The 10002-nt window shown below is 48.1% G+C and overlaps 1 protein-coding gene across 1 annotated transcript; it reads left to right on the forward strand.

Annotated features, from left to right (window-relative positions):
- Window positions 1-441: 441 nt before the first annotated feature.
- On the forward strand, window positions 442-6548 carry LOC311111801 (transducin-like enhancer protein 3-A). Its single transcript, XM_084154650.1, has 7 exons — window positions 442-871; window positions 1269-1518; window positions 3978-4225; window positions 4402-4549; window positions 4675-4825; window positions 5148-5224; window positions 5507-6548. The coding sequence occupies exons 1-7, from the start codon at window positions 822-824 to the stop codon at window positions 5612-5614; spliced, it is 1032 nt and encodes a 343-aa protein (XP_084010776.1). The 5' UTR covers window positions 442-821; the 3' UTR covers window positions 5615-6548.
- Window positions 6549-10002: the final 3454 nt, after the last annotated feature.

Here is a 10002-nt window from a genome sequence, read left to right on the forward strand (position 1 = left end):
GAATGTAGAATCCACACCGCTGGATGAAATGATGGTCAAAATACCCCTTATGACCCCCATACTCAACTGGCGGACCGCGATCCGGAGCCAGAACGGGCTCAATACGGACCGCGGGTCTCCACTACTACTACTGAACTAGGTCGGGCTTCGACCTAGTTCAGTAGTGTGGTATATGGCCAATATACCACGGCTAAGGGCCTGGATACAGCCCTTAGCCATGGTATATTGGCCATATACCACAAACCCTGAGGTGCCTTATTGCTATTATAAACTGGTTACCAATGTAGTTAGAGCAGTAAAAATTCATGTTTTGTCATACCTGTGGTATACGGTCTGATATACCACGGCTGTCAGCCAATCATCATTCAGGGCTCGAACCACCCAGTTTATAAACCCACAAGACCTGGTGAAATGGGTAGAATTGCAGGAAATTTGCTTTAAAACAGCAACAAAAGTCTGCCCCATGCAAAATGTGTAGAATTGTGGGAAATGTGCTTTAAAACTGCAAAATTATCTCTCCGCCAACAAGAGGGGTGTGAACCGTTTTGGGTCGCATGGGTTGTGAGGTGGGAGTTTGTCACTACGACGATAAATGATAATGTCCATCTGGACCTTTGCCACCTAGGACATTTGTGTGACCGGACCTTCTCTGCCTTATTGGATGCTATAGAAGCAGCGATGCTAAGTTTCCTGTTTTAACAATTAGCCTAGCTTAGTTGGCAACATGGATTAGCTTTGCACTGTTTTTTAGGCTAATGTGTTAACATGCTAACTGTCTGTCCGTGGTGGTTTCCCAGGCGGGGTTTGACCCTCACTCCCACATGAGACCAGGCCTGCCAGCCAGCCTCACATCCATCTCTGGAGGAAAACCGTAAGTCTCCAAACCCAGTTTGTTTAAACTGTTAAAACTATTTATCACGAGCGACTGGATGGGTATGATGTATCTTTTGGATAAGACTAATTAGCAGGACCAGGCATGTTTTTAATTGAGAAGTTATGATGAGATTTAGCATTTCCACAAATGTGCAATATAATTATTTGGCATGTATCATTCCAATGCTAACCTGCTGACGGTGTTATTTTAATTTTATAAAACCAATATGATTGAGTTTTCACCAAGCATGTTTGTCATGTGCAAAGGGTTGGTTTCCCAACACACTGCATTAGCTATACTTTAATTGCACTAAAGTCACAGGTCAAGTCCACCATTTTGGTTCCAGGTTTCATTTTGGCTCAAAACAACAACTGCCTTTTCTCCCCTTCGACAGTGCCTACTCCTTTCATGTGAGCGCCGACGGCCAGATGCAGCCGGTGCCCTTTCCCCCGGATGCGCTGATAGGCCCGGGCATCCCACGACACGCCCGCCAGATCAACACGCTGAGCCACGGCGAGGTGGTGTGCGCTGTCACCATCAGCAACCCCACGCGCCACGTCTACACTGGTGGCAAGGGCTGCGTCAAGATCTGGGACATCAGCCAGCCAGGCAGTAAGAGCCCTGTGTCCCAACTGGACTGCCTGGTAAGGAGCCATTTTGTTTTAGGAAACATAGATATGTGTTTAAACTGTAAGACCATCACTTTGGATAAAAGCCATCTGCTGAATGAACATATCATTATTATATTTGCATAAGGCATAACAACAGGCAACGTGGGACAAAGGCAATAATTTAGGTTGGCTGGGCTGTACGCTAGCTAACAGGATAGCCAAGCTGGACAAGCTAGCTAACAGGATAGCCAAGCTGGACAAGCTAGCTAACAGGATAGCCAAGCTGGACAAGCTAGCTAACAGGATAGCCAAGCTGGACAAGCTAGCTAACAGGATAGCCAAGCTGGACAAGCTAGCTAACAGGATAGCCAAGCTGGACAAGCTAGCTAACAGGATAGCCAAGCTGGACAAGCTAGCTAACAGGATAGCCAAGCTGGACAAGCTAGCTAACAGGATAGCCCCCATTACCCCACATCCACTCTCTGAACCAGCCCCCTTCACCCCACGTCCACTCTCTGAACCAGCCCCCTTCACCCCACGTCCACTCTCTGAACCAGCCCCCTTCACCCCACGTCCACTCTCTGAACCAGCCCCCTTCACCCCACGTCCACTCTCTGAACCAGCCCCCTTCACCCCACGTCCACTCTCTGAACCAGCCCCCTTCACCCCACGTCCACTCTCTGAACCAGCCCCCTTCACCCCACGTCCACTCTCTGAACCAGCCCCCTTCACCCCACGTCCACTCTCTGAACCAGCCCCCTTCACCCCACCTCCACTCTCTGAACCAGCCCCCTTCACCCCACCTCCACTCTCTGAACCAGCCCCCTTCACCCCACGTCCACTCTCTGAACCAGCCCCCTTCACCCCACGTCCACTCTCTGAACCAGCCCCCTTCACCCCACGTCCACTCTCTGAACCAGCCCCCTTCACCCCACGTCCACTCTCTGAACCAGCCCCCTTCACCCCACGTCCACTCTCTGAACCAGCCCCCTTCACCCCACCTCCACTCTCTGAACCAGCCCCCTTCACCCCACCTCCACTCTCTGAACCAGCCCCCTTCACCCCACGTCCACTCTCTGAACCAGCCCCCTTCACCCCACGTCCACTCTCTCAACCAGCCCCCTTCACCCCACGTCCACTCTCTGAACCAGCCCCCTTCACCCCACGTCCACTCTCTGAACCAGCCCCCTTCACCCCACGTCCACTCTCTGAACCAGCCCCCTTCCCCCCACGTCCACTCTCTGAACCAGCCCCCTTCACCCCACGTCCACTCTCTGAACCAGCCCCCTTCACCCCACGTCCACTCTCTGAACCAGCCCCCTTCACCCCACGTCCACTCTCTGAACCAGCCCCCTTCACCCCACGTCCACTCTCTCCCTCCATCTGCTCTTGTGAATGTAATAATTCAAGGCACAGCGTCTTGTTCGTTGGCCTGGTGTGTGACGTTTTGGAAAAATACCAAAAGTAATGATCTTCTGATTGTCCTGCCCCGGTTCGCCATTACCCACCCAATTAGTCATTCTCCCAGCCTCCCCATTCATCAGTTTGATACTGTCAACCCTCTCCTCGCCACTTTGGAGACGGGGTAGGAGCAGAGAGAAGAGGGAGAGGGAGAGTGCTGGCTTTGTGACAAGGTCTTATATAGCCATCAGCAAGCTGTTTAATTCGTCTGAGAGCCCCGGCCCTCTATTGATCTCTCATTCACATCACCCGCCTCATGCACCCAGTCCAGCTAGCACTCTTCTGCCCTTGTTAAAGCTGAAAATGAGTCTCGCTCCACAGCCGAGGGAAGCCACAATCAAACACTCACTCTGTGATGCTTTTACCGCCATATCTGCTTTTACCGCCATACCTGCTTTTACCGCCATACCTGCTTCAAAATTCAAAAGGCACTCACACATCTGAGCTATCTTTGTTGCAGGTGCATGGTAACAGTTGAATAAGATGAGAAACCCTCACACTGCTCTTGCTAGCTAGTGTCACTGCTCTTGCTAGCTAGTGTCACTGCTCTTGCTAGCTAGTGTCACTGCTCTTGCTAGCTAGTGTCACTGCTCTTGCTAGCTAGTGTCACTGCTCTTGCTAGCTAGTGTCACTGCTCTTGCTAGCTAGTGTCACTGCTCTTTATTAATCTTTACGTATCGGCCTCAAGGCCTTCGTCAGAGCTTTTGTGAGTGTTCACAACCTGCACCCCTATGTAGATACTGCTCCACCCACATCCGTTCAATGTATCGAATGGGGTTAGTCGCCATACCTGCTTTTAAATCAAATCAAATTTTATTGGTCACATACACATATTTAGCAGGTGTTATTCCGGTTGTAGTGAAATGCTTGTGTTCCTAGCGCCAACAGTATAGTAATATCTAACAATACACACTAATTTATCACGATACCTGCTATTATCACGATTCCTGCTATTATCACGATACCTGCTATTATCACGATAACTGGCTGAAGCCCAAATCTTAACCCGCTCCCTCTCTCTCTGTCTCCAGAACAGGGACAACTACATCCGCTCCTGTAAGCTCCTCCCTGACGGCCGCACCCTGATTGTGGGTGGTGAGGCCAGCACGCTGACCATCTGGGACCTGGCCTCTCCGACGCCACGTATCAAGGCGGAGCTCACCTCCTCGGCCCCCGCCTGCTACGCACTGGCCATCTCCCCCGACGCCAAGGTCTGCTTCTCCTGCTGCAGTGACGGGAACATCGCCGTCTGGGACCTGCACAACCAGACCCTGGTCAGGTGAGTGATCGATCCATCCACAGAGTAGATGACTGGTTGGAGGCTGGGAGGGACGTGCTACTACCTATATGATCTTAAAGGGGCAGCAGTAATAATTGAAGTGGGATTACATTGAAATGTCCAGAGCGTCAGTGGAATCACTTGGCTAATTCCACTGTGTTTGTTGGGTGTTGTAGGCAGTTCCAGGGCCACACGGACGGAGCCAGCTGTATTGACATCTCACATGATGGGACCAAGCTGTGGACCGGCGGTCTGGACAACACCGTTCGCTCATGGGACCTGAGGGAGGGCCGGCAGCTCCAGCAGCATGACTTCACCTCCCAGGTACGCAGATATATATATTATATATGTTCCAACACACACACACACACTCACTGATACCACACACTCATACCAACACACACATTCTATTTTGCCCTCATTCACCCCCACCTCCCGTCTCCTCCCAGATCTTCTCTCTGGGCTACTGCCCCACAGGGGAGTGGCTGGCGGTGGGCATGGAGAGCAGCAACGTGGAGGTCCTTCACCACACCAAGCCTGACAAGTACCAGCTCCACCTGCACGAGAGCTGCGTGCTCTCTCTCAAGTTCGCCTACTGTGGTAAGGAACATGTCCAGGGAGTTTTTTGTATATTTTTTTTTTTTTACAATAAGTAATTGATAACCTGTATTTATGTAGTTCAAGTGTAGAAACCTTTTTTCTCAAGGAATTGAACCAGGTTCAATTTAGTTGGTACTGCTACTGTACCAACAGGTAATGTCAACTGCCCCACATCAGTTGTATTGGGTTAGCTGCTAAATCTGAAACGATGTGGACTTCCAATTCCGTGCTTTGGAGAGTCTTGTGCAGCCCTGTCCTGCTTGGTGAGGACAACCTGGTCTCTGTGTGCTCATATTTCTCTCATGCCTTGTGTTTTTTAAAGGTAAATGGTTTGTGAGCACGGGGAAGGACAACCTCCTGAATGCCTGGAGGACTCCATACGGCGCCAGCATATTCCAGGTATGCCAATCAACAACACACACACACACACACACATATACACACTCTCACACATGCATAGATGCTCACTATCCTGTACAATGGCCAACAGAGTGGAAACCCGAGCTACCACCTGTCAAATCTAATCTGTAAATCATAAGCAACCAAAATTGTTCAGAGAATTCTCTTTCAGACCAACCAAGCCAGATGGTCACTTTTGCTACAGGGTTAGTTCAGGCAAACAAATGACTAGATCTGAATGGGATCGCTAACACGTTTTTCTTTCCCCTTTTACCACAACAGTCAAAGGAGTCCTCTTCCGTCCTGAGCTGCGACATCTCTGCAGACGACAAGTACATTGTGACAGGCTCCGGAGACAAGAAGGCCACCGTGTACGAGGTGATCTACTAGAAACACCACAGTTTGAACTACTGGCCTGACAAGGGGAACTACTGGCCTGACAAGGGGAGCTGCTAGCCCCTCCCCCTCTTACTTCACTCATCACACCCCCTAACCTCAAAGACCACCAGGGATTGGACTACAGACAATGTCGGCCGATACCACTCCCGGTTTGGTGCTCAGAAGGCACTATGAACTGCGATTGGCAGTTGACCAGGCTATTATTGGCTATCGGCTTGCATATCTAACCAACACTTTGGTGCAGACTTTAACCCTATTGGGCACTGAAGATGTAAATTGTCTTGCTGTTTTTTTTCTTCCAAATCTGTTCCTGGGCTTGTTTTTTTTGGAGGGTTTCTTTTTTAACGCGATTAATGTTTCTGTAATGTAACTGGATGAAGCAGCGCTTCGTCTTTCCAACAGTTGCTCCCTGGACGTCTTGTGAAAATTGTACATAATGGAGTAATAAAGACATTTTATATATATTATAAATATATATATCTATTTTCATGTCCTGGTGTACTTGTGACGTTTTTGCTTTTGGCCTCTCCCTTCTGCTTGATATTCAAGGGAGAACAGAAAGTAGAAAACTTTATTTTTTAAGGATTTATTTTTGTTTTGGGGGGGGTTGAAGCGCATTCTTCAATCCAGGCTGACCTTTTTGGAAATCAAATGGAAAGGTCTCTAGTAACAAAGAGGCTGAAAAACTAAATGGTCAACCAGAATGTTTTGTGGAGATTAAAATGTCAGTTTTGTGATGGTGCCCTTTTTTTTTTGAGCTACGAAAATGTCTGGAAAGTGGAGCCTGCCGGCTCAGGCAGAGCCACGGACAGCCGTGGAATACCACAGGACCCCCGCTTGGACACGGCCTATCAGAGGAGACTGGGGGATCAGCGAGAGGAGGAGAACAATGTAAATTAAAACGATATTAAAGAAACTAACTGTACTACTTTCTCTGTGCCCTTTTGACTCTTCTCTTTTACGTCTTGGATTATTGGTGGGAAGGGGGGAGGGAAATCGGGGGGTCTGGTTGATGTTTATTCTAACGATGGACTTCAATTCTACTGGATTATTACTAATACGGGGTGACAAACCGTGCTTTGGCTAGCCTGACATGATCTGAACGTTGAGTCTGTACCTGAATCTTGCCGATGTAGAACAACCCACAGGGTCATCTAGATGGTGGGTTATTAAGGAGAACATGCTTCTATGGAGTCCCATTGATTTGATCCTCCAATCCTCATTATCAGTACAACATCTTCTTGGACTAACCGGACTTGAATGGAAGTCAACCAAACTATTGGATTCCACTCAAACGATATACAGTGCCTGTTAAGTGCTAGGGTGTATTCAGGGTTGGCTATTGGGGTCTTTCAAAATGTAAAACAGAAGTTAGCATTGTGACCAGCATCTACATAATGTTCAGTACCGAGTAGGATGAAGTTTCCCCTAGACACTGATCTGTTTTGGCCCCAAATGGTTACGTTTAGGAATTGCTGAGGGTAAGCTGATCTGTGTCTAAGGGGAATTTCTACCTTTACCGTTCAGTACAAGGCTGTTGGGGTGAACACTCAAATTCTCCACTGCGTCCCAATACCTGCCTTTCCTTCAGTCATAACGAGGTGTGAAATGTGTCTCCAATTCACGCCAAAGTATGTAGCAAAACTGTGTCAGCACTGAACATAATGTACAGTTGTTAATAATTCAATAAACTGTTGTTTTTTTTTTGTAGAAAGACTTCCCAGTTCATTTCAATGCAACGACTTGTTGAGGAATCGTACAATCGTTGTATCGAAGAGCATTTGAGTACTTCTATGAGAGCCGTGGGTGTCTGTGCCTACCCTGACATTACCTTCCTCTTAAAATGTTTGAAAGTAGAGACATTTGAACGTAGTGTCTAAACCACTCAAGCACTGGAACCTTCCACTTATGACCAACACTTGTGACACTTCAACACTTTTAACTGTTTCATAATGAATACCAAGCCTCAGACTTATGCCTCATGATTCCTTCCAGCTATCTGGATAGTGTACATGAGGTGTGTGTGCCTGTTGAAAAGCAGTAGGGGAGTCCGTAGGCTGCTGTCCAGGCGTGGCGTTGTGGTTGCAGGCTGTTGAAATGATTCATGCTGGGAGATGAGACACATTGCTGAGGATCAGGGTGTGTTGCCAAACCACCCGTGTGACTTAGTGAGAGTCACACACTGCAGCCTCAGAGCCTCGCTGAAACCACAGGCCCGACAGACACACACAAAATCAGTCAGAGTAGCTGCCGCTATGCATTATGCAGTCTGTGCACACGGCGGTGCGGATGACTCTGTAGTCTACTCAAGATGACCGTGTGGCAAGCCAACGTTTTCACTTCATTGTCTGTTAGTTGAGACCCTCCAGTTGTTACTGGTTTCCTCAGAACTTCTTGAGAATGAGAGCGAAGACGAAACAACATGTAGTTATTGGGTCATAAAGCCCCTCTCTCTCTCTCTCTCCTGTCCTGGATAGGAAACAACATGTAGTTATTGGGTCATAAAGCCCTCTCTCTCTCTCTCTCCTGTCCTGGATAGGAAAAAACATGTAGTTATTGGGTCATAAAGCCCCTCTCTCTCTCTCCTGTCCTGGATAGGAAACAAAATGTAGTTATTGGGTCATAAAGCCCCTCTCTCTCTCTCCTGTCCTGGATAGGAAACAACATGTCGTTATTGGGTCATAAAGCCCCCCTCTCTCTCTCCTGTCCTGGATAGGAAACAACAAGTAGTTATTGGGTCATAAAGCCCCCCTCTCCCTCTCTCCTGTCCTGGATAGGAAACAACATGTAGTTATTGGGTCATAAAGCACCTCTCTCTCTCCTGTCCTGGATAGGAAACAACATGTAGTTATTGGGTCATAAAGCCCCTCTCTCTCTCTCTCTCCTGTCCTGGATAGGAAACAACATGTAGTTATTGGGTCATAAAGCCCCTCTCTCTCTCTCTCCTGTCCTGGATAGGAAACAACATGTAGTTATTGGGTCATAAAGCCCCTCTCTCTCCCTCTCCTGTCCTGGATAGGAAACAACATGTAGTTATTGGGTCATAAAGCCCCTCTCTCTCTCTCTCTCCTGTCCTGGATAGGAAACAACATGTAGTTATTGGGTCATAAAGCCCCTCTCTCTCTCTCTCTCCTGTCCTGGATAGGAAACAACATGTAGTTATTGGGTCATAAAGCCCCTCTCTCTCTCTCTCTCCTGTCCTAGATAGGAAACAACATGTAGTTATTGGGTTATAAAGCCCCTCTCTCTCTCCTGTCCTGGATAGGAAACAACATGTAGTTATTGGGTCATAAAGCCCCTCTCTCTCTCTCTCTCCTGTCCTGGATAGGAAACAACATGTAGTTATTGGGTCATAAAGCCCCTCTCTCTCTCTCCTGTCCTGGATAGGAAACAACATGTAGTTATTGGGTCATAAAGCCCCTCTCTCTCTCTCCTGTCCTGGATAGGAAACAACATGTCGTTATTGGGTCATAAAGCCCCCCTCTCTCTCTCCTGTCCTGGATAGGAAACAACATGTAGGTATTGGGTCATAAAGCCCCCCTCTCTCTCCTGTCCTGGATAGGAAAAAACATGTAGTTATTGGGTCATAAAGCCCCTCTCTCTCTCTCTCCTGTCCTGGATAGGAAACAACATGTAGTTATTGGGTCATAAAGCCCCTCTCTCTCTCCTGTCCTGGATAGGAAACAACATGTAGTTATTGGGTCATAAAGCCCCTCTCTCTCTCTCTCCTGTCCTGGATAGGAAACAACATGTAGTTATTGGGTCATAAAGCCCCTCTCTCTCTCTCTCCTGTCCTGGATAGGAAACAACATGTAGTTATTGGGTCATAAAGCCCCTCTCTCTCTCTCTCCTGTCCTGGATAGGATACAACATGTAGTTATTGGGTCATAAAGCCCCTCTCTCTCTCTCCTGTCCTGGATAGGAAACAACATGTAGTTATTGGGTCATAAAGCCCCTCTCTCTCTCTCTCTCTCCTGTCCTGGATAGGAAACAACATGTAGTTATTGGGTCAAAAAGCCCCTCTCTCTCTCTCCTGTCCTGGATAGGAAACAACATGTAGTTATTGGGTCATAAAGCCCCTCTCTCTCTCTCTCTCCTGTCCTGGATAGGAAACAACATGTAGTTATTGGGTCATAAAGCCCCTCTCTCTCTCTCTCTCTCTCCTGTCCTGGATAGGAAACAACATGTAGTTATTGGGTCATAAAGCCCCTCTCTCTCTCTCTCTCTCTCCTGTCCTGGATAGGAAACAACATCTAGTTATTGGGTCATAAAGCCCCCCTCTCTCTCTCTCCTGTCCTGGATAGGAAACAACATGTAGTTATTGGGTCATAAAGCCCCCCCCCCCTCTCTCTCTCTCTCTCTCCTGTCCTGGATAGGAA

The sequence above is a fragment of the Coregonus lavaretus genome, assembly GCF_964263955.1.
Source record: "Coregonus lavaretus genome assembly, chromosome: 37".
Taxonomy (NCBI): domain Eukaryota; kingdom Metazoa; phylum Chordata; class Actinopteri; order Salmoniformes; family Salmonidae; genus Coregonus; species Coregonus lavaretus.